Raw genomic sequence first — 25,529 nt, forward strand, 5'->3', positions numbered from 1 at the left:
TTATTTCTTTTCCCAACCTTCCTTTCACAAACGCGCACAGAACTCGCTGCACGTTGCAAGGTACTTAAGTCTGTTCATGTCAGGAATTTCTCTGATACGCTTATGGGCTTGATTCTTATTACTCAGTTCTGCCTTGGTAACTCATACTAAATAATACTGTGAGCTGTCTCTTGCCTTTCATTTTTCTCTACGCCTTGTTTATGAAGTTTAGATTAGTGTGCAGACTTTCCTACTTCTATTTTCTGTTCCTGTGTGGAATTATAATATAGCATACAGTGGTATCGTAGTGCTAATATGCTGTCAACATCCATACTAATTTTGTCTTGTTGGATGTGGGGGGCACAAGGGAGTGGAAAGGGCAAACCCCCCTTCTTTCCCTCCATTAGAGTCTTTTGACTCAAGCTATAATTATACATGTTGCCTTTCGAAGCCTGTGGGATTGCTCTTATGAGTAAAGGTCTGCCATACTGGGGCTTTTATTTGACAAGTTGGAAAACAGCCGTTGTTCCCATGGTAACCTTTTTTTTGTGCTTTGGTGCATTTTTTCCCTATGGCTTCATGGTTGCTCTGGAGGTTTTTCTGTTGTGGTATTTTAATCCCCAGTAGACTGAGGATGGCAGTTCAGTTTACTTTTTGCTATTATGAAATATTTTAATTTAATTCTTTTTTATTTGATTACAGAGCTCTTGTGAACTTTTTCTATTGTGTGGTTAGGGCGTTAATGGTGTGGTGGCTTTCTCTGTAAGCATATCATGCACTCAGAAGATAAAGCAGATAGTTTGTAATAAGCAAGTATGTACAACTGGACCAAGCTGCTTCTGTTATAAACTAATATTTTTGATACAGGTATTATTTCAGGACTTATGGGGCCAAGCCCTTGCCAGATATACCAGGTAGATTTTTGTCTCTGCAACAGAATGACATTCTTAAGGTTGAAAATGGTCATTTTCACGTTGCTGTAATAGGGTTTCATAAAATAAATCTTTCAAGCAAAGGCAGGTATTTTTAGGAGTTGCTTGTTTAGACTCTGAGGGAAGAACTTGAAAAAAGTAGTGAGCTTTATTTTGGAAAGAGGAGGCTTTTTAAAGAGGTGTTCCTATTACTGGTATCATCTCCCTGCGTTTGGCTTCTGTGTATATTTTTCGTTCTTCCTTGCTTGTTCAATTTGTCTTAGAAGTCCTCAATAGCCGAGCAAAATAGTCACACAGTCTTGTCTTGCAGTTCCTCATGGTGATGATTTCCCACTGGTGTCCCCATCAGCAGGTGAATCTCACTTGAATCACTGCATTTTATGCAGTTTTGAAATATTGCTGACCAAGAAGGCAGCAGAGCCACACTGAGTAAATGCTACTATGCTCTTGTACGAGAGCGATCAGGATGCATAATGAGTTTACATATATATCAGTGGTGGAAGATGAGGTGATGCTATGAAAAACTGGATTTTCAAAGCTGTGTTTCTTTGCTTTTAGTTGTGGCAAATGAGCAGGTTCAGGAAAAGAAAGAGTTAAACAAACTCGCTACCCCCTCCCACTTTCAATAATTAACTAGATCATTTTCCAGATAAACTGTTCCTGCCTTATCTTGCTATACAATACATAGCAATTTATAATCAGCAGCACAAATACCAACATTGCATGCATTTAAACTGCACTAATTCTATAGGCAGACCAAATATGAAAAGTTAGAGCAAATGGCCTGTGAGGTTTACTGTTGTTCTCTGGCTTCCAAAGTTGGAGGCGTGCTCCTGATAGGAAGCTCCCTGTCTAGATTAACCATTCCATTTCAATAGATAACTACATTTGTGTACTAAAAAAACTACAGAACAAGTAAATTTTATTTCACTGGGGCAGTTGGATCTTGGTACATCGTGACAGTAGTTAGAGGAGAAAAGTGGATTGCAGAATATTAGGAGGGCATTACACTTCTCGGATCACTAAATAAGTGGGTAAAAAGTAGATTTATTTCCCTAGGAGATAAGTGCTCCTCAGGTTCAGTCCACAAGAACACACGTTTGTTTATGCTTAAGTTTATATTTTTCTGTAGTCGACAGTTTATTTTTGAGGTAAAATTTGGATAGCAAACCGTAGTTGCTACCAAAAGATTTCAGTAGAAAAGGTCAAGGAAAAGTCAAGGCTTACAGTTGGATTGAGGAAAATGCTGGGTCCTGTCAGCATCCACTAAGGTAAATGGAAACTGAAGGAGCTTAGTACACTTGCTTCATTCTGTAAAATCAACATACGCCTTAAGGTTAAACTAAATACAGGAACCTGTTCGCTGGTGACTACAGCACAGGAGAACGCATCAGCTTCTATTTGCAGAATAAACACTGCAATTTAAATGCTTTCTTAAAATCCTGAGTGAATCTTTTTAGATTTGGGGGGGGCTTGGGAGAAAGGATGGAGCCTTTTCTGTTACCAGTGCATGTCAGAGTTTGCTTGTTACCGTAATTAAGATCCAGGTATGAAAGTGTCATATATGACCCTTAGGCATTGCTAAATAAAGTAACTTAACGTGAAAGCTGGAGTTGCTGAGGAAAGAAACCTTCTGATTTCTCAGTTTGCTTCTCTTAACTAAATGCGCTTTCCCATCTGATTTCTACACGTTTCATCGTACTAAGCATTTCTTAAGACAAAAAAAAAGTATAAATACTGGAATAATTTTGTAATCTGTGCATTTGTGTTAGGGTTGTAGTATTTGAAGTTCAAACAATGGAAAGTTTTTTTTGTCTTGGAATAGAATACCTCTGTGCTTGGGAAAAAAAAATTGAGACTAACCACTAAATTAGATGTAGTATCACAGCTACTGAATTTGACTGTTTTGGGTTTTTTTTAAAATTTCTTAAAAATATGCCTTCAAAGTCGTAGGTGGCAAAATGAGTTTATTTTGGTGAGATACTGGTCCATGTAATTTTTTAAATTACAGTGAGTAATAGTGGATTGTATGAGTTCTGCATCATTAGCTGAAACAAAACAAACAAAAGTGAATAAATGGTAATACAAGTAAGAGCTTCAGGATCCTGAAGTTTGGGATGTTTCAAAAATAATTGATTTATAGCACAAGAAGGTAGTATTTTCTAGGTTACTTTTCTTCCTTAATTGAATTTCCTGAATATTTCACATTGAAAATGTATTTTCAATGGACGTTTTTGTTATCTTTGTTATTCTAGTAGAGATAAGACATTAAAGAAAAAAATTAATTCTTTCCTTAACCACTTATATTGCCTATGGACTGATACAATACTCCAGATGTCAGAGTAAGCGTGCACTGCTTCAGGTGTTACGCTTGGTGTCTATCATCCATAATATGCACTAAAGTACACAGGTCTCCTAAAATATTTAACTTTCTTCAAGATTTCTGAGTTTTAAAGGTGTGTTTGGTGGTTTTTTTTTAAGGTTTAGTCTTAAAGAAAAAAAAATCTTAGCCTTTTTTTTTTTTTAAGGCTGCGGGTATAAGGGTTGATAGTGGCCATATGAGTCCTATTGTTTTATCCAAGGAAACATAATAGTTTCTGTAATGTCTGTATTCGTCTCCACAGGAGCAGGATAATACCCCGAGAAACTCAGCCAGCAGAGTTTGCAGATAGGTTATTTAGCAATTTGTATGCCTCTCTGCCAAACATCAGAGCGTAAATGTTGCTCTGCCTGCACGCAGGAGTGTTGCTGCTGAGGCTCAGGGGTGGTTTGGTTTGGTTTGGTTTCAGCGGTCCTTCCTTAGCTCAGTGTTCACGAGGTCCCATGTGACTGCCTTCTACTCCGAAAATCTGATCGTTTCATCTCTGCACCTTTTCACTTCTCTATGCTTTCTTGGTCTGCTGACAAGAAGAATGGTTTATATAGTCTGACATTTAAGAAATATAATTTTCCGGTCTGCTAATCTGCTTTATGCAGGTAGCTACAGGAGAGAGCCAGGGTGCCTTCCTGCAGTGAAACTTTTTAAAAAATGTGGGCTACACAAGGCAAAACTGATATTGGTCAAACATATTAGTATTGACAATTAAAACTAGCAGCATGGAGCAAAATCTGGGAGACTATACATGCCACTGGTGGAGGTTGTGACCAACATCATTGTGTAGTGGTCAAATAATCTGTTGGACAACTTTTGACTAGTATAACGTTTTCTAAATAACTAGTAGAGTTATCTTGGGCAGTGAAATCATTGTTTCTGTGTGAACATGCACAAAAATAATGGAAGTAATGTGAAGAGGAGATGGTTATGCTATCTACTGTGATGGCTGAGTGAACGATGAATTAAAGAAAGGAAGATAGTAGAAGAGCTGCTAGAGAAGTGACAAGTCAAAGGAAGCACTTAGGGATGTAAGTGCTGTGGAAACCAGGAAGAATTCAGGGGGCTCTTTGGGGTGGGGTGGGGGGGAAGAGTTTATTTCCAGGGTAGAATAAACTTGGTAATAGATCTCTTGATTGTAGTGCCAGGTTGCAGTGAGCTGCATTGTCATTCAGTGTGGGAGTTTCTTGTCTCCCTTGGGTGGCAGTGGCTGGCCTGCTGCGTTGAGGTTGGTGAGGGCCAAGCATGCGGGTGTGCTGTGGCAGCAGCACGACTGGGGCCTGGGGCTCTTGGGCGGCTCTTGGTCAACTCTTGGCTGCATCCTGGCTGTCTGAGCTTCCTTGGGTGTGAAAGATGGGCCAAGCTCTGGTCTCCATTCTCAGTCTGCATCATGGTTGTGAAATACCATTGAAATACACAGTTCTTGTTTTGGGCCACACTGAAGTATCTGTGTATGCAAAATTAACTATCATGTTTTCATGTGCCAGTCCCCAGTAGATGACGACTCTTGCTGGAGGTTACACCCCTTCAGACTCTTGCTGGAGGTTACACCCCTTCAGAAATGAGATGAGGTGGTAGAAGGAAGATGCTGGCAGTCTCTGCATCTTGAATCTCCTGATTATTCTTCCTCTTAAAGGTTTTTTTTTTTTCTTTTGGTGAAAATACAATGCTGATCTCAACTTCTTTTTACCTTTGTTTTCACATAACTTTATTTACTGAGGTGTACCCAGGTGCCTTCAGTTTGTTTTACTACCAGAAAATTTCTGTATGAAAAAGAAAATCAATGATGTGGAATTAAAAAAGACTCATCTAGATCTCATAACAATAAAAGCATTTGGAACGAATGAGTTTGGGATTCATGTTGTGGCTTATGCTTCTTTGGAGTGCTTCATTTTATCATCAGAGAGGCATCTTGTTTAAACTGTGCTCCTGTATGACATCTGGTTTGAAAAGCATAATAACCTATATAATCAGCTTTTAAAATGCTGGATTATGTGTGGGTTTATTGACTCTTCTTTACAAAATCTGTTATTTTTAATTAATTCTCCATCTAACTATTACTAAAGCCAACTTGCAAAGACACAAATGAGCTTGATGGCAATGGCTAGTCAAGGTCAGCATTTGACTGCCAGCATTTGCACTGTTGAGGATAATAAATCAGGCTTATTCCTAATCACATACCCTACAACGTGACAAATGTCAGTGGAGCCATCTAAGCAACCGTTTTACAAATCATTTAGAAGATACATTTGGCATTGTTTAACTGCTCCATGCTGCCCTAAGCTGTAAAAGCGTTGTGATAAAATATGTATGCTCTGTTAGATCTCTTGAATTTGAATCCTGCAGAGTGTGTGTGTGTATGGGGAGTGTGTGTGTGGTTTTGGTTTGGTTTTTTTTTTTTAAATTTGTATTGGAAATAGTGAGAGGGGAATGGAAGTAATGACACCTAATCAACCTATGGAAACCACTGGCTTCTGAAAGCAATGATGAGTAGCCAGCTCTGTGGCACTATTTCATATTTCTTGTGTTTTCAGTTAGAAGTTTATATTAAGACTAGGTTGCTGCCCACAAGAAATTTTCTGGATCAACAGTAGTCTATTGTGTGAAAGTTTAAAAAAACCTGTTAAAGATCAGAGCAATACTTGTTAGGCTCTAATTTGGATTCAGGCAAATGTGTAAACACAGTGTTTTCACTTGGTCTAAAGTTTAAGACTCGGTCCTGCTGTGGCCCACAGATGTCTTTAGATTGGGGATGTTATTTAAATAGATATTTGGCAGTAGGCTAATTGCTGTCCAGGGAGTCAACTGTAAAATTCCTGGTCTTTTTTTATGGTATCCATTCTTATTTGGACTAACTCTTGTATTTTTCAAAAGAGAGAACAATGTATTACCTAAATAATCTGGATTATTGTAAGCAAACTTCTCATCTGGCACAAAAAATCACATTGACCTCTAAAAAAAGAGCTAAAGTTAAATTAATGTATATATGTTATAATGAACTGAATTTAACACTTAGTTTTTATCTATTATTACCTGCCTGTAACCTTTTCCCAAATACCAGTTTACATTAGGATTACTTGTTAGAAATTTATGGAATGTTTCTGTGGAAAATTAAATATTTCCCTTTTCATTAATGTGGAGCATGCATGAAAAGCACTTCTAAAGTGGGGTTTTTTTGTGTAACATTTCTCCCTATCTATATTATAGGATATAGAGCTATACTGATTAATTAATTGGTTTAATAAAAGCAATGAATAAATAAAGTGTATTTCTGTGTCATAAACACTGGATATCTGGCCTTGAAATGAGGAAGGAGAGGTAGTTTGCTCACCGGTCAGATCTTGATGCAGATCTTGTTCACCATGGTCAAGTCGCAAAGAAAGGAATGACAGCGTGGACATGAGAGAGATTCAGGAGGAAAAGGTGTAACCGTCCATGTGTGCCTTGTTGAGAAAGAAAAGCTTCCATGGAGAGAATGACTTAATCTGAGGTTTAGCAATATGATTTGAGCATAGTTTTTGGACTCAGCTTTCTATTATTTGCAGATATGTACAAACACCGCTTTACCTTTATATGAGGTAATATAACATTTGGAATTGGAGAATACTTTGGTGTAGCATGTGTGAAAGAGCATAAGAGATTTTAAAAACAAGCTAAATGTTGTTCATTAGAAGACAATCATAGCTTAAGCTTGCACAAGTTGGAGGAAGTTTAAGTACCAACAGCTAATATCAATGTTTCTTTACAACAGAGTATTTGAGAATTGCTTGAAGTTAGATACTCCTATTAAGAATGAAAATACCTCATTTGTGTTTTAACCTATTCCACTTTTAAACTGATTAAAAGGATGTATGGGAGATCATTGAATTTTATTCCAGAATGTTGTTTCCACCTGTGATGCTGTGGCTGAGTAGTTGAATACATGCTTTGTATTCAAGCTCTACCTTCACCTTGCAGCTATATTCAAGCCCTTCGTTTAGAGAAATGCTGTGTAGAATATGCTATAGATTGTGTCTTAGGTAGGCATTTAATCATAGTCGTGGATCAGCTGTTGTCTAAATGTGTCTTTACTGGCTTTTTTTACCCAATAATTCTGTGTAAGTGAAATTTTATAGGGTAGCTTGTATCTTAAAAAAGGCTCTCCCACCTTCTGCAAATCCTACATGACAATTTATTTTCAACTAAAAATAATACATACTTTTATACATATACAGTATGTATAAAGAGAGAGAGAGTGTGTGTATATATATATAAAATTAAAAAAAAACACACACTGCTGTGATACCCTGGAAACCTCCATTTCTCCACAGGAAGAGCTCTCTAACAGAATAACCTTTTCTAGATATTAAAAAAAAAAAAAAAAAAAGGTACACTGACCTTTTTCAGGGTAGAAAGACTAGGAAAATTTTTGCTAGTCTTATGAAGAAATGGGAACATGTAGCATCAAAATTACTAATGCCCCAGGACATTTTGGTGGTATGCCAGGATTGAAATTTCTCCCTTCTCAGACAAAAAATACTGCTGTTTGCAATGAAAAGGGGAAAAAAAAAAAAAGAATTTTCAAGGAGTGATAAATTTCAATAACCAGTGATTTTCCAGGTTATTGACATTTTCTCTAGAAAGCAGACACCTTTTGAAGAATTTTGTTTAACGAGAGGCTTAATTTTTTCATGCAATATGAAACATGCTAGAGGGAGAAAGTCCCGTTTGTTGCCTAAACAAATCCTAGTGCAGAGCTGAATACCAGCACGGTCTTGGCAAATCCTGAAGAAGGGACCTTTCCTTAGGGGGGTCGATTAATGCAGTGTGCATAGGTATGACTGTGACTTGAGCACACAGAACTCATTTTAACATAGATTTGGTGAGGCTTTCCTTTGTCTCTAGCAGATGAGCTAATGCCCACACCTAGCACTTATCAAGTAGTGTGATGTTATGTAATGGAAGTATAGGTAATATGAGGACTAAAACTAGTAAATCTAACAGACCAGCAAGCAGATGAGCAGGAATACTATTTGGAACATTTTGATTAGCATCTGAACGCTGTTATTTAAAAAGACATTTAGATTTGATGTTACAGTAAAGCTGCAGGCCAGGAGAGTTGCGGTCCTTGATCTGGAGTGACATTCATGCTGTGCCCCTGGGTAAATCACTTGGCCTCTGTATACGTCTTTAAAGGAAGACAGAAAATTGGAAAAAGGCAAAGGGTGTATACTTGAAATTTCTTAAGCAACTGGTTATCTTATGTTTGAATTAAGACTACCTGTGAACTTTGTTTCCCAGTCACCGACAAATAGACTGTGACCTACAGATTGAACTATCAGATTATTTCGCCACTGGTGTAAAGTCTTTTAGGGTTGTTTTTGTAGTTGTTTGACAGCAGTCAGAGAGATAATGTGTGAAGAAATGCAAGAGGTCACGTTTACCTGGAGAAGAGAGGCTGTGTGGAAGGAAAGACTCTCCCCAGCCCTCTGGAGGTGTGGGAGGGATCCAAAGCTTTCTCCTTCCATATCTGCATGTTTCTCTGAGCGTGCCGATTACACTAGAGTGGTATTTCCAGTTCCTGGGGGAAGAAGGGAGGGAGGAGACTCACTGCATCATGAAATGTGACTTGTTTTTGAAGAACGCTGTCTTTTAGAATTGCTAGTGGAAAATACTTCCGAAAGATACCTTTGGAGAGTCGTGGTTTAAAAAAAACCCCAATAATAGAAATGCCCTGTCTTTTAAGAAGGTGGTAGGTGGTTGAAGCAGGGTTTGCAAGATGCATCTATCTGCAAAACTTTGGGATGGTTTCTGAACCTTCTATGCTGCTTTTCTGGCACCTACAGTCATATGGAAAGGTCTTCTGCACTTGCAGAATGTGAAGAGGCTTCAAAACTACTTTCGAAGTGAGCTGTTAAATTACAGAAATATTAGATATAAGCGCAAGGACCACTGTAGTGGTAAACTGGAATGTGGACAGGAGACTGCACACCGCTTTGCTGCGCTACTTCATAAACAGTCTTAGTGGTTTTATTACAGGTATTCCTTAGCTGTAAAGGCTTGAAACAAACAAACAGAAAGAAAATTTATAGCTATCAGGTCGCTGCCAGAGCGGTTTGTTTGTTTGTTGTTTATTTTCAGTTTTAATAATCTGCTACCAATGAATTCCACTGCCCTTGTGGTAACTTCTCACATTAACATTGGTACATTAGGGGTGTTTTAAAACAGACAATAAAAATATTGCACTTACTAATTAAAGCAATTCATGTGTGCAGCCAGGCACTGCCAGAAAGAATTGTGGTTTCCTAATTGTTAGGTGCCTTGAGCAATATACCTGTTATAAATTCTTAACTGAACTTTGCATTATGGCCAGTTTGATTTGAAATATTCACAGCTATTTTGTTTTTTTTTTTTTTCTTCCAGCTCTTCACTGAGAAGCGTATCAACTGGATCTTCAAGACCTTCCAAAGTGTGTTTGGTATGCGGAGATGAGGCATCTGGATGTCATTATGGAGTGGTTACATGTGGCAGCTGTAAAGTTTTCTTCAAGAGAGCAGTAGAAGGTAAGGAAACACAAAACAGAAACATCAACAAAAAGAAAAGACAAAATACATGGGGTTTTTAAATAATCTTTTTAATAGAAATATATATACACACACATATATGTTTTCCTATGTTTTCTGCTGTTGAAAAAGTTCTGTGTTGTTAATCTGAAAAAAAAAAAAGCTGAATGAACTTCAGTTATGTGTGGTACAATTTATGTAGAATATGCCAGGGTGTTTTCCAATGTACAGCTTCTAAAGGATGTGTTGTTTTCCTTCATGCCACTGCTGAATCAGGCTTCTCCTTCTCCAGCCCTCCAAGTGGATTTTTGTAATTTTTAATGGACATGGATACAATTGATGTATGTAAACATACTCCTGCTTCTCCTGTAATGGAGGATGAATACTGTTGTCTGATCACGCTTTGGCAGCCTTATATGACAGTCCAATGCACTCAGGTCAGTTATCTCCTTGTGAGTACTTCCAGGGCTTTTGACTCAGTAGTGCATCTGCTTCATCGTTCGGCAAAAGAGAAGTGGCTTTACAGTACTGTGGTAGATTGCTGAGGAAGCAGGAATTGATCATGGTGCATTTCTTAGAGATCGTTTTCTTCCTTAAGGACTAGGACTTTCACGAGGACTACATTTTGATAGCTTTGTCGTCCCAGGAGTGGTTTGCTGATATCTCCCTATTTTTTGTTTAATATATAGAAAAATATATAATTTGTATTAATTGTGGTATAGCTAGTCTTTCCTTGGCATCTCAATAGAAAGAAGTTAGGATCACTCAAAGTGCTGCAGGACCTCTGGTAGATGTTGCCTCTCTGTGACTTAGGTTGTTAGGGTAAAAGAAAATGTTTGAACTTTTGCATACTTTGTAAGCAACTGCTTCAAGTGCTAAAAAAATAAGTTTTTAATATCTGATAAAGAGTTCACGGCATGCAAAGGACATAAATGCTGTATAGGTTCTTTGAAGTCTCTGCTGATGAGTAGGTGTTCGTACAACCACTGATGTATTTTCATGAAAAACCTAGAAGGAAGAAAATAGGCTCTTAATATGGTGTCTAGCTTGTGCAATGAGAAGAGTGAGGCAGTGTGTGATGTGATTAATTTCTTCTGGGGTCATTAAATCTGCTGCTGGTGGCAATAAGGATTTAACTCTCTCTTAAGTAGACCTGGAGGCCTTGTGCGTCATTGAAGTCAAGACTTCATGTAATATCTCTCTATCAATCTATTTGTCTATCTGTCATCAAAAGTGTCAATCTAATTCAAATCAACTTCCCAAAGTTATAAGGACAAAGAAAAGGTTTCCCCCTTCTGAAAGCATTTTCTCATACTCTTGTGCAATAGCTGACCTTGATGTCTTAATTCCCTAACTTCTTGCTGGAGTTTTTAGTCGCTTAATGTAGCACATCAGCCATAAAACCTTACTTATTTTCACTGAGTGCTTTCCTACATGTGCCTTCATGCCACATTGTGGATGGGTATTCAGACATCCATGTCTAATCTGGCCTCTGGATCATGAGGATATTTTTTGTTGTGGTGAGGTTTTGCATAGACATCTGCATACGGTGTGAAGTGACAGCACCTTTTGTTATCTTCCTGCCTGTCACGGTTTAAAGCTGGGCTGGCTATTAAACCTGCAGCAGACGCTCTCTGTTAACCCTCCCTCCCCACCCGAAGGGAAAGGGAAAAGGGAGAGAGACTTATGGGTTGGAAAGTTAAAACAGTTTTAATAAACCTATAAAAATGAACAAGAGTATAATAATAATATTGGAATAATCAAATATATACAAATATATATACAAAACCAAGATCGAGCTCCCCCGATGTCGGCAACGTCCCCACCGGCACTGCAGGGCAGGCTCCGGGAAGGCCCAGGCTGGGCCTAGCGACGGTCGAGAGCTGGATTCAGGGATGCACAGATCAGGATCGGGGGCAGCAGGAAAACAGTCGGAGTCCTCCTTGGACACCGGCCATAGCAGAAAGAGCAAGAGCCCCGTGATCCCCCCGCTTTATACTGAGAATGACATGTGTGGGATGGAATACCCTCGTTGGTCAATTTTGGGTCACCTGCCCTGTCTGCTCCCCCCTGCAGCTGCAACCCCCCTTCGGCTTTTCACTTGTAAGCAGTGAGGAATTCAGCAGTGACCTTGGTTTCTCTAAGACTAAGTACAGCAAGAGCCTTACTGCACAACATCCCTACCGCTGCCTCAGTGATAACTACAAACTTCGAGCGTTATCAGTCCTGGAAGCAGACACTGTCTGCAAAACATGTAGTTAGTTTCAGAAAGTGCAGTTAGTTAGAGGAGACTTAGCTGAAAGTAAAAATCACTGAAAGGAAAATCGGCCTGGTTTAGGCCAAACCAGGACACTGCCTCCTTTCCTGCCTTCCAGGAAAGCTTCCTTCCAGTCTTAAGTCACTGTAATTTCAAGGTACTGTGTATCTGCATTTACCACACCTCTCTCTGATGTCCTTTCTGACATAATCTGATGGATATCCCAATCCTACTTTACAGGAATTTATGAAAAATTAGATTTTAGGAAGAAATTCTTTACTGTGAGGGTGGTGGGACACTGGAACAGGTTGCCCAAAGAAGCTGTGGATGCCTCATCATTGGAAGCATTCAAGGTCAGGTTGGATGGGGCTTTGAGCAGCCTGGTCTAGTGGAAGGTGTCCCTGCCCATGGTAGGAGGGTTGGAACTAGATGATCTTTAAGGTCGCTTCCAACCCAAACCATTCTATGATTCTATGGGAAATTTCCAAGTATTCCCTTTAGGAGTTAACAAAGTAGCAAGACTACATATGCAAAGCTCAGAAGCCAAAATTATTAGGAGAGGATTACTCTGTAATCGCGCATAGAAATACATTTTAAAAATGTAGTTAAAAGTTACCAGTAATTACTGAAAGTTTATGAGTTAAGCAAAAAAAAAGTCAAAAAATGAAAGACAAAACAATCCTGTCTTCCCTAAAGATTGAAGATGGGAGTTTTTAATTAGCTTAAAATGCATTTTTTAGAAGAATTATGTTAACATTCATGTTTCTACTAGTGGTATGTGAATACTGTCTAGACTTCTGCTTGGTATGCACATGACTGAGCTCTTGATGCTACCAGTAGCGCTGTCGTTATAGAAACACTGAAAATGTGGCTTGCACTTTTCTGTGTTTTTTTTAATATATATATATTTATAAAAAAAAAAAATATATATATATGCATAAAAGTACATTGATAGAGTATTAGCCAGAAAAGGACATAGCAAAATCATAATATACAACTTGGCTTCAAACAGCCTGAAACTATCAATGTGAGTAAAAATGTGTGTAGGTAATTTTGTAACACCAAAAATGTTTTGTAGATTCGTCATAAATTTTTCAATGAGGTATGTGACCCCATCTTAAGATTTCCTATTTTAATTGAAATATTTATAATAATTACTCTGGTGTATCGTATGTTCATGAGGAGTTTTTAAAACTACGGTAGTTCAGTGCATGGTATAAATAAAAAATAAATCAAAGTGAAAGAACTACTTTAAATGTAGATCCTGGACATACCTGTCTCGGCTCTGAGCTAAAGCTGTGTTCTTTACTGAAGTGCTTGCATCCTTGTACTTATTGCCAAGAAAACAGTAGCAGTCCCTTTGTGAACATAGAAACAACTTTCTGGGGAATTTATAAATACAGTGGCTAATTTATTTGAGTAAAAATGAGTTTTTCCCTCTCTAAAAGATTGTAGTAAAAGAATAGAAGAGATTCTTCAAGTTCATTCACCATTTCCCTGAAATCACATGCATAGACTTTTTAAAGACTTATGAATATTTTTCCAGTTACATTTTACACGCTTCATCTGCATGCGCGCACACACACGTATTTCTTATTTGATCCACTAAACATTCTTCAGTAGAAAGTGGAATGAGAAATTATATTCTTTCAAAAATGGCCTCCACTACCAGTCATTACTAAAAACGGTAGCTACAGCTGGTGCCATTTTCACAGAACTGCAGAATGGCTGAGATTGGAAGGAACTTCTGGAGGTCATCAGGTCCAACCCCCCTGCTCAAGCAGGGCTACCCAGAGCCTGTTGCCCAGGACGACGTCCAGGTGGCTTTTGAGTATCTCAAAGGATCGAGACTCCACAGCTTCTCTGGGCAACCTCTGTCAGTGGTTGGTCATCCTCACAGTAAAAAAGTACTTCCTGATGTTCAGACGGACCCTCCTGTTTTTCAGTTTGTGCCCTCTTTGAACAGAGTAACTCTTCCACTTGAAGAGGAAGAAGCTTTTTGTCATTGTAGTTTCTACTGATTAAATTAAAGTTTAGTTTAATTTAAGAAGTAACATACTGATAGTCCTTCAAAAGATATGGTGGGATGGAAATCGTGGGAAAGAGCAACTGGTATTGCGGTGGAAGGACAAGAACAAGTGGGGAGACAAACTTGTGTTGAAAAGCATGAAACAGAGGGAAGAAGGATTTGGAGAGAGGGACCGCTGCACCCCACCCGTCTCTTTGGGTCTCAGCTAGAATTGCTGACCTTGTCAGCCCACCTTGAACAGCTTTTGAGTGCCAATTCCTTTGCATTCCTGTGAAATACCATAAAACAGAAGGATTATAACAGAAAAGAATGACTGCGTTGAAATTTAAAAACCAAGAAAGTCCACAACAACAAAGAAACTAAAGCTTGCATTTCCACTTATAAATCTAGTAATTGTATTTCCAATGAACCTTATTTTTGGAGACTTGCAGGAAATGTCTAATGAATTTATGGGAAGGAGAGCTGTAGACCAAAAAAGTATTAAAATGGGTTTATTGGTGAAAGTTCCAAAGTAATTTTGGATGGAATGCATTGCGGGGATGTAAATTATTGAAGTGCAAAATTTTGGTATCAAGTAAGCATGAACTTTTTGCTGACTGACTTGATGAACAGGAGTCTGATATGAAGAAATGTGATTGTGTCGTTAATATAAATTTGATCTGCTTTGCAAACACTAAAATCCTTTAACCATAAAAGTGTTGATAAATGGTGTCACTGTAAAAGTTAAGACATTTGTTATAATACGTTATAATACGTTTTTACCTAGGATAACTATATTGTATGATTTTCTAAATTATGGATATGACCAATCATTAAGTTATTTAAACTTGAATTTATGATCATTGATAGAGTCATATGCTGAAAATACACTGTACTGTGAGGGAACCTACAGCACCTGGCCAGTCTTGTGTTCTCTTCTTCCACTGAACCGGCTTTCTTGAAGGAGAGTAACAGGCTTGAAGTCAGAAATCACAGCGGTTCTTGCGTATGCTTTGCATTTTTAGTCTTCATTTGTTCAAGTTCCAGACAAGTATGAGGTAATCTGTCCTAAATCAAAATCATATAGCTGCTTAAGTTGCTAAAGCTAATCTTTCATTCTTCCTTTGGCTTGAAGGTAAGAAAAAAGGAAGGCATTTTTTCATCTCCAAATGGTGCTAAAGACTACAGTACAAATGACCATCTTCTTCGAGTTATTTTGCATGTTTGCTGGGAGATTTTTGGCTACTTAAAATGGAAGAATTAACAAATTATATTGTATTAGTTATAGAGAAGCTTGTCCTTTTTTAAAATACAAAGATGTGATGTTCAATAAATTTCGGATTTTGCTGTTGATTTCTGCTCCAGGAAGTTCGCCTTAAAGCTAGTTCTTCTATTTTAAGTCAGAAACGTAGATCTCTTTTCACCTCTGAGGTAGAAACAGAACACAGCAACAGAAGTTTCTAGAGTTGCATTTCTTTTTCACCTGAACATTTGCTATTTGCCTATTTAAAGTAGGAGGAAATTTGGCTGAAGGAAATTTTTCAAAGTCTAATCCGATGCCATCTTATTTAAGTGGCCTCCTGGATATAGCAAATGTACTGTGCACCTCAGCGAGCAGCCTAGTAACAAAGAAATCCTACCTCTGCTGGGTGTTTGAACAGCAGGTTATCCAAGACTTTGCTTCAATAGAGGAAGGGATGAAATTTCTTGTGTAGCCATCTGCAGGGTCTTGGCACAGCTGTGGGAACCGAGGTTGCCTCAAAAATAGGTTCACGGAGAAGTGCCATTCTTCATCTCCCTTTGCGCCCGGCTGCTCTGAAAACACAGGAACAAAACAACCTGGGCTGCAAGATCGAGGGTCCAACCCACCAGTCACCTGGGGTGATTCCCAGTCTGCCTTGCCAGGCACTGAAGCTGATCTTTTTGCCATAACCAAAGGGATCCAATAGCCTTCTAGAGACTCATCTTCGCATGAAGGATTGCAAGGTATTGCCAGCCTGAAAATTCAGTGGTAGATAAATTCAGTTCTTTGGCAAGTAAAGGCACTATGCAACTGCAATGGGCTAGATGCATAATAGCCCTTTTTTTTTTTTTTTTTAAAGTCCTCTGTACTCTGCTTCCAGAAGGCCACACAAGAGAGAAAGTGATATGTTATGCCTAACCTGTTTTTTCAGAAACAGGTAATCTTCCTATGGTTTTCCCATGTACTGTGAGTGAAAGAACTTCCCAAGACTCTACACCCCCCAGTGGAAAATAAAGAGAAACTAAAGCCTCTGTGTATGTCTCCTAATTTTTTTCAGGTGGAAAAAAATATTCAAGTATGAGAATTTAAATGCTGGAATACATAGCTCTTGAATAATTTGCTTAGTTAGCATAACTTAAATTTTTATAAAATACTACTGGTGAACAGGAAAGTTTAACTTATCATTTAAAGAAGCAATGTTTTTTTTATGCTGTGGAAACTGAAATTGATACATTATAGAAAGAAAGGCATTTTCCACACCATTTTGCAGTGTGTGCACCCATTAATTTTGTAGTTCTATATTACTAGAATTAATTATACATACAGTTCTTCACTCTCCACTCTTCTGTTCATTCACTGTAATGGAGTCAGTGTTTTTCTATCACAGGCTGCAATTTTCCTTTTATCCACTTTCATAAGGTGAGTGGCCTCTCTAAATTCGACATCACTCAGTATAGATGTCCATATGTTTTCATAGAAATTTCTGTGTGGGATTTGAAGTTCACTCTGTTCCTGACCTGTTGCAAGAATCTGTTTTACAACCTATCAAATAGAAATACTAGGTGAAGAGCAAGCAGATGGGTGATCTGATGAGGGCAAGTGAGCTGGTCAAATTCATGTAGCAGCTGCTACTCGTACTTGATATGCTATGGTTAATAGGTGTAAAATAAAATTTAAATAATTAAGTCATCATAGGTTTCAAACTGCCACCAGCATTCCATGCTTTCATAGATATAAAAAGGACTTCTCCTGGTTTTTGCTCTGGCAGGCAGTATTGCTTAGTGAAATGAAGTCTGCTCCTGGTTGGCTTTAGTTACTGGGAGTTTGGGGTTCAGGAGGCTGGTAGAAGGAAGGAGCTAGAAAGGTTTGTACTGGCACCCCAAAAAGGGGAAAAAAAACAAGCAGCAAGAGGTGTGACCAAAAAAAAAAAAAAAAAAAAAGAAGAAGGATTAATAAAGGATGGAGCATGTATTACAGTTGAATATTTTAAAGCTGGGGAGAGGTGGAATGGGAGGAAGAGCTTTCCTTGTGGCTCTTGGAATATGTGGCCTGCACGAGAAACTCCAACAGACACTCAAGAATAAATGCAGGATGCACGTTAAAAGTGACGCGCAATGCTAATAGAGCAAGCATATTGTGGTAGCATTGCAGAAAGGAGGGGGGTAGGTTTGGGAACCATCTAGGTCATACAGTGTATTGGTTTTAAAACAAGCAAAGCATGGGTGAGTTCAGCAGCTGCAGTGCCACAAAGGACCACAAGTTGGTTAATAGCTGGGAAAATGATTTGAAAAAATAGTTTATATCAAGGAAGCTAAAAGTCCCCATTGATTCCTTTTCAAAAGCATCAATAATTTTTCCCTCCCCCAAGACTTTCCAACATTCACAGGTTTTTTGATTGTTATTTACCGTGTAAGTGGGTGTTGCTGTAGAGAGGGAAAGACGAGTACAAGGATGAGAATTTAAATATGGGCTGCTGTCTAGCCTTGAAAAATGCTTGCACCATGCTAGGAGGTCTGCGTGCAGCTATTCTTCTCCTGCTCTCTTTTGTTTGTCTTTTGGGTTTTGTTTTATGAATACTAATTTCCAGACTGCTTCATCTATCAAATAATATATTCAGTAGGTGATAGCCAGCCTACACAAGCACAATATGCAGCAAACAGAACATATATGCAGTGCTAAGGTTGGTTTATCTTGGGTGTAATGGCCTTCCATCACCACAAATTCAAGTACCACATAGGCTTCCACATGCTTACCTTTTACATCCTTACACAAGAGGGAAAATTTGATGTTCTTATCATGTGACAGGGAACTGAGTTGCAGTATTTTTTTTTTTTTTAGTTATTTTCTTTTTTAACACATCATGAGGTAACATAACATTCCAGTAGATCAGAGTCTTCATAGAGGTGGGATGGCCCTGTGAATGCATGCTGATTTAAGGCAACCACAAGTGTTTTGGCTAACAAAAGTTCAAATGTCACAGCCATTAGGTTAGTGTTTTCTTGAATACTTCATCTGCCTTTTCTTTAAAAAGGAATAGATTTTTTTCCATGTGCCACATGGGGAAGGTAGACGGGGTGTTTCCTGGGAAATTCATCTTTCAGGTAATGGTTCCAAGATGGATGAGCCACTTGTGTAACGTAGTTATACAAAATCTGTATGTTCAGAGGCACCAAGTATTTCAAGCCAACAGGGAAGTATTCACTCCATCATGGTACAAATGATGCTGGGAATGCTTATGTGGAGTATTGTGTATACCTCTGGTCGCCAGCATGTTAAATTCAGAGTCAAATAAACACATTAGGAGAGCTTCTGGAATGATCTGAGGAATAAAAATTCATCTTATGTCAGGTGACTAAATACTTCTAGATTACCCAAAAAGTCAGAGTTGGAATGTGATTGCTGTCTATAAATGTTTCACAGTTGAGGAATAGACAACTGAGAGGGAGGAGAATTTATTTTGAACTAAGAACTGTACTGAAATAAGAGCTAATGGGTAAAATTTACATTAGTGAGTTTGATATTTTGAGAAGGCAGCAAACCATCAAAAGGAAGGACTTTTAGGAGCACTTTAGTGAAAGAAGTCAGAAGGATTTAAGTACCTACTTTGAAATTCAGTGCAAGAGAGGTAACTGATGTATAGTATGATTTGGTTATCTGCAATAGTAAAAGATAAGCCAAAGAGGTCTCTTTTGGTTAATATTGGGTCCTGGTAAGTCTGGAGAGTTCATCTGACTCCAAAAATGAAGGAAGTAGGAATAGTAAAAGAGAGGATGAACCAACTAATACATTTTTAGGATATTCCACTCTTAGTGATGGTGGATGCCCAGATCTTCACAGGGATACAGGAATCCAATTTTTAAAAATTGGTGTAAAGTGCTCAGATCTTGCATAAGGCAGAATTGCTTTGTACTTGTACTAGCAGATGAATGCCTGTCTCCTGCGATGATTTTTCTCGTTTTGAGTTCAGAGAAAAAGCTCAGGAGAGTGGAGTCCTTTTGAAATAACTCCATCCTATCCAGCTAAGCCTCTGCAGATACCCCCAGACCCCATCAGGTGACCTCGTGCTTGGTTACATTTGCTGGTAATCCGCTCAAGTGAGAGCCTGGCTACTGAGAAATCCCCTGTCATTGAAGTAGAATTGGTCTGGCTTCTTGGACACTGTGCTGCTGAGGGTTTTTTGTAATGCCTAGTACAATATACCTGTAAATGGATAACTAAAGCATGAAGGAACATTCAAATTGGAGTTTGCAATTGGACATAAATATATGTACAATATTTTTTATATCAAACAGCATAAAGCATATCAAATATCATAAAACATATTTAGTCAGATGCTTTAGCTCCTTACAGCTACTGTACTGCTTCTTAAGAGATGCTACTTTATAAAATGCTGTTATCTACCTACCTTGGCAGCCTATCGAAGCAGTGTTGTAATTTTCACTTTTAGTAGCAAATAGCCCTTCTCTTCCACAACCCTCAAGGTTCAGAAAATTTTTGAAGTCTGAAGAGGCTCTTCCAGTCTCAGGTTAAGTTGTTAAGAGCCAAAAGGGGATAATCCTGCAAGGTGCCTTCAGTGAAATAACGTTAAGAGATAAGGAATTTTGCACTGTCGTGGCTGAAAGAAATTCTAAATAGATAAAACCTCAAAATAAATCTATAAAAGCCAGAAACAAAACATCTTTTTGTACCTCGTAATCCCATTTTAAATAAGAGGGTGGGAAGACAGTCTCCAGACACAAAAAAAAAAAAAAAAAAAAAAAGAGAGGTAAAATGTGCATACAGATCTGTCTGTTATAGACAGAGGGAACAAGGCATCTGCTAGCATCTCGGCTATAAATAGAGTGGGAAAAGGTAATGGCAAATCTCCCATTGCCTTAAAAGAAGCCAGGATTTCAGCCTTTTTTTTGCAGCACAGTTTTAGGTTGTTGAAGGTTGGGAGTGCCTCTGTTAGGTTTGAAGTCTAGACTTAGACTGAGGCAGTCTTGTCAGGTTTTTTAGAAGCAATAATGGCCCGTGGTCAACTTTGAAGCCCCCAGGTTTTATTGTTCAAGGAGAGAAATTCTGTAAGACAGAATTATTACCTGGTTTTAACCTATAAAATTGTTTAGTGCCATTTCTCATGGCTGAGTTGCCAAATCCAGGATGCTAAGAAAGGGAATGTACGTCAGTCAGTCCATTCCCACCTATTTCAAGAGTGATGATGATGTAGGGCTTTGTATGCACCTTGTCCACACTAAGAAGAAGCAGAAACAAGCAGGCTTCTGTTCAGCCTCCTCAGGTGGCAGGTGAAGGGCTGCCAGGAGCTGCCGAAACTGTAACGGGGAGCTCTGTACTTGCTGCAGAACTGATGCACCGACTTGGGCAGCTGTTGGAGTGGCCAGGACGTGAGCTTTCTCTGTAGCGTGTACGTCACCTGTGGATGTATGATATAGGTGATGTAAAGTCTGTGTTTAGGCTCTGCATGCAGCAGATGAGAGCACGTGCTTGGGATTCGTCCGTGCTATGGTTCCTGCGCTGTAAAACTTGCTCATGTCCTGCTCCTGTTCACGAGCAGCATGGCAGACCCTTTATTCTCCTGTTTCAGAGTTTGGACTGGCAAGGCCGCCTGAGGTGGTTGTGTCCTCTCCTACCCCTTTCTGCTCCTCTGTGTGGGTTCTTCTGTTAAGTGCAATGGTGGGTTTCAGGGGTTTTGAGCTGCTTGTTTTTGTTTTTTTTTTAAGTTTACTTTTTTATAAATATGTTGGGGGGTGCAGGGGAATCAAGTTAGCAAAATCACAATTAAAAGTGAAAACAATGAATGCTAGTGGCCTGCGTGGTCTTTGTTCATCTGCATCGCGTCTAATGATTTCTAATTCAGCCTTAATTACACAATCACATACAACTTTTCTAATTCAGCCTTAATTACACAATCACTTACAACTTTTCCATTAGACCTCTGCCTTGTTCATTGACCAGATTGGATAATGTTCAATTAATGAGCAGCTATTCAATATCTTGTATTCTTCTCATTGCTCAATGTATGGTCCTGTGCCTTCACTGCTGATTACTATTCATCCCTTGCTCAGGAGACATAATTACTCGTTTCTTACAGACCCTTGCTGTGGTGCTCATCACTATAATATCTAAATGCTTCACAAAGACTAGTTAATTTATCCTTGCAATACAAGATCAGATGAGTGATTATCGCCTCTGTTTTACACTCGAGGAGTTAAGACACAGATTAAGCTCAGACATACCTACTGATTTGGGGTTCATGATTTATGATATCTAGGACCTCAGGGGCAGAAGTACTTGGCATTTTATAGCACTTAATATGTCCAGTGTGCAATTCCCATTGATTTTACTTGCAGCTATGATTGTTTAAAGCACTGCAAATCAGACTCTGGATCTCAAGTTGGATATTCAGGAAACAAGGAGGATAATTAGTGATTTTTCTTGCTTATTATTTTAAAGTAAGTTCATGGCAAAGGAGATGCAGTCCAGTTCACCAGGGCACCATTCAACTGCCTCAGGCATTGACTTTTCTCTCTCTCTTTCTTCTTTAAATTTCTATAATCCTTTATGGATTTTGTTTTCAGTAGCAACCGAATGTGGACTCTGAGGACCAGAGTCCCTTTGACTTTGTGGTCCTGATTCATCCTAAATCACCATCCATATTGTCCCCAGGGTAAGCTAGAGGTCTGACAAGGTGGGACCGAGGATGTAGACGTAAGACATAATGTAGTTGGAGACTTCTGTTAATCTGCTGTGGGGATCAGAATTCAGATTTTGAGATGTTGGGAAGTCTGAGACTTCTTACCTGTTCAGGGACAGCAACCGGAGCCAGGTTTCTAGGTGGTGGTCACATTGATGAAACAATTGATGATGGTGGTGCTTCCTGGGAAAGCTACTTGCTGCTAGTAGTGACAAGGTGCCCCAAGGTCTTAGGAGCTATGCCTAAACCATTTGACTGAAGTGAATTTGGGAAGACTGTAATCCAGCTTCTCTAGTACATACTGATACTTGCATTAGAGGGAGTTTATGTTAGGGTTCCACAAATTCATCCCTCCTTGTCTTTGTTCATACAGTACATCCCACCACATTCAATATTTCAGTTTGAACATTTACGCTGTATGAGTTTTCTGCACAGGTTATTGAAACACATTATTATGATGTGGTTAACTTACCATCTTTTCTGAATATGCTGCAGATGTTTCACAATATAATTTTTCTTTTTAGAAGCTATACTTACTGTTTTGTTTCAAAATTCCTTGTGTAACACTTCACCTAATATTTGGTATAGCATTTCTTTAATATGAAAGATATGCCTTAATCACTTTATACCTTTAGGGCTATCAAAGGCTGTGCTAATATGCATAGGTTTATGAAAAGAACACCATTTTGTGTGGATTAACTTTGTCCAGATGATAATTATCATATAATCACAGAATTGCTAAGGTTGGAAGAGACCTCTTGAGATTATCTAATCCAACCCTCCTGCTCAAAGCAGGTTGCTCAGCATTGTGTCCAGTTGGGTTTTCAGTATCCTGGAGGGGTACCTGGGGAGCAGAGCCTCCACAGCCCCTCAGGGCAACCTGTTTGACCATCCTTACCATTTAAAAAAAAAAAAAAATGTAGTCCTGCTTTTCTTGAAGATAAAAGTGACACCAGCATCCTTCTAGTCCTTGGGAGCCTCACTTGATTGCCATGACCTTTCAAAGATAATCAAGGGTGGTCTCTGTGACATGAGCCAGCTCCCTCAGAGCTTGTGGGTGCAGCCCATGATGTCCCATTTGTTATATGGTCCCTAGGCTGATCCTCCTCCTCCCAGGGTAAGTCTTCCTTGCTCCAGACTTTCACTCTGTTGCTTTTCAAAGCAAAAGGATCTGCTTTGGATTTAGTTGATTCTCATCTAGAAAATGTCCTTGACTGAGTGTTTTTTGCTCTATCAAATTGCTTTGCTTTTGATGGGCTTTGCAATCTGTTAGTGGAAAAGTAAATAGCTCAAACCAAAGGAAGTGAGTGCAGGAGAAAAACAGCCAAGAGTTACCCTCTCAGAGCCTGGTCAACTGCTAGAGGAGCTCAGGCTTCTGCCGGGACCTAACAAAGATCTCCCACTGACTCACGCTGCTAATTAATATGTAGTTGCAGATGGTAAAGGCAGACTTAAGCTCTGTCAAGTCTGAATTATATTCTGCCTCTCAAGATTGACTCCCATGCTTCCTAAAAGGTTATTTTTTCTGATGTATTAAATAATAATTTAAAAAAAGGTCAATCTACAGATTTTCTTCAGTGGTACACCAGATGACCAGTAATAAGAGCAAAAAGCTGTAATGGAATTATTTAGGCAGTAGGTTTTTACGTTTATTGAAACTACTCAATGACTCTTACCTGGAAAAGAATATCTGAAGAAATTCAAAAGGACTAAATAAATGCCTCAGAAAATAAATGTGGAAAGGTTATATTTTAGAAATTTATTCTAGAGATTTAGAACATAGACTGACTTTCAGGTCACAGTGTGAGAAAAATACCAAAATGGAAATAGCCTCTGCAATAGAAAGACAGATGCATTATTTTAAAACACAATGTGATGTTCATAAAACAGAAAAACAGTATAACATTGGGTTAGAAGAAAATTGTGTTTCTTTGAAACTTTTGGTACTGTTCTTGCAAGACGCCAACAAAAGGCATTGCCTCTTGTGTGTTACTGACCATTCTGATAAACAGAATATTTTGAATTCTTGTAATGTAATGTTTCACACCTTTTCCAGAACAGGTGTCATTACTGTCAGCATTAATGCAGTTGTATCAGATCTCTACATCTTGCCTCAGTTGCCTTTAATTCTTCTTGATTCTCGCTGAAAACCATATCCAGAATAGTGGAATTTTCTCCACTCATTTCCTGTTCATGGTATATTTGCATTCATTCAAGCTACTACCAGGCATAAGAACTGGAGCACAGTTTTCTCATTTGTACCCACCTATTTATTTTACTTCATCTGGAAATGGGTTTATGTTGCACTCTAATACAGAGAAGGACTGGACTCGATGTTTGGTGCTTACTGTTGCAAAGCCCACTCCTTCACTTCTTTACTTGTAACAAATAACTAATGCGACTCGCGTATTGGAAGTAGACATATGGCAAACAGTTCTTTCAGTGTCGGAACAGTGATGCCTATTACAGAGCAGAGTGATGGATGATCTTAAAAAAAGGTAATGTTACTTTCTTCGGGAGAGACCGTACGATACTGTGTGTGAGAACAGATGAGAACAACCAAGCTGTAACTTTTTCTAACAGAAACAAATTAAACTGCACTTTGAAGGTTTACAAACCTTTTGCGTGCTCTGCACAAGTACTCTGCTAAGCCTTTTCTTCATTAGGCTGGGACAACGTTTTTAATTTAAAGCTAATGCCTGTGGGGAAGAAGTGCAACAGTCCTCTGCTTTCAAAACTTGGGCATTTATGCAAGTTTTATATAAACATTTTAGGAATCTAACTATATTATTCCATCTTTGAAAAGGGCTTTGTTTGTCTAGGGTATTTAGCTCTAGATGAGTAGTATTATATGTATTTCACACACTTGTGCTCTAATTTTTTTTTCTAAGAATAATTATATATTTGGAGCTAAGCATTCCATTATCATTCATCCATTTTACCACGTGGACTTAGCAAATGGACTTGTGTTAGCCTATGCACCATATCATGCATGCAAATTCCATTCTTAACAATGCTGCTTGAAATTATGTAAGTTATAGGTGCTAATTTTCTCTGATACAACAGAATGATAATGATGGACTATTGGGAAAAATAATAAGTACTTCTTAGGTTGTGTGCACTGGCATACTAAACTATTAATAAAATTTTAAAAAGGGAATGAAAAGACACTAACCTATTTAAAAATGATGTCTTTTACTTGCAGTCTTTTTAGTAATAACAGGAAGACAGTATTCCTACAGTGATAGCACCGTATTCCTGAATGAAACTATCAGGGTGTACATTCATTTGTTTGCGGGGAGAGCGGTTGTAAATGACTTCATATGCAAGGTGCACACAGCCAGGCAGTTGAATTCTAGATATTCAAGTGTTTTATGGAGCCCTGAGAACTACAAGTGATATTTCATATTCTCATACTTCTGCAGTGTCATCATGCAGGTACTCTGTGCTGAATGTAGGGCAGCAGGCAGTCTGTCAAGTCCAGTAGATATGTATCTTTCAAT

The 25,529-nt window shown here is 38.6% G+C and overlaps 1 protein-coding gene across 3 annotated transcripts in view; it reads left to right on the top strand.

Moving 5' to 3' along the window:
- Positions 1–25,529, top strand: part of NR3C2 (nuclear receptor subfamily 3 group C member 2) — a 218,602-nt gene that overhangs the window by 110,865 nt on the left and 82,208 nt on the right. For all 3 annotated transcript variants that reach the window (XM_068402663.1, XM_068402662.1, XM_068402661.1), the window contains one exon: positions 9,685–9,824. In XM_068402663.1, the coding sequence (XP_068258764.1) occupies positions 9,685–9,824 (140 nt within the window). The remainder of the gene's footprint in view (positions 1–9,684; positions 9,825–25,529) is intronic.

Source organism: Nyctibius grandis, chromosome 6, assembly GCF_013368605.1.
Source record: "Nyctibius grandis isolate bNycGra1 chromosome 6, bNycGra1.pri, whole genome shotgun sequence".
NCBI classification, from domain to species: domain Eukaryota; kingdom Metazoa; phylum Chordata; class Aves; order Nyctibiiformes; family Nyctibiidae; genus Nyctibius; species Nyctibius grandis.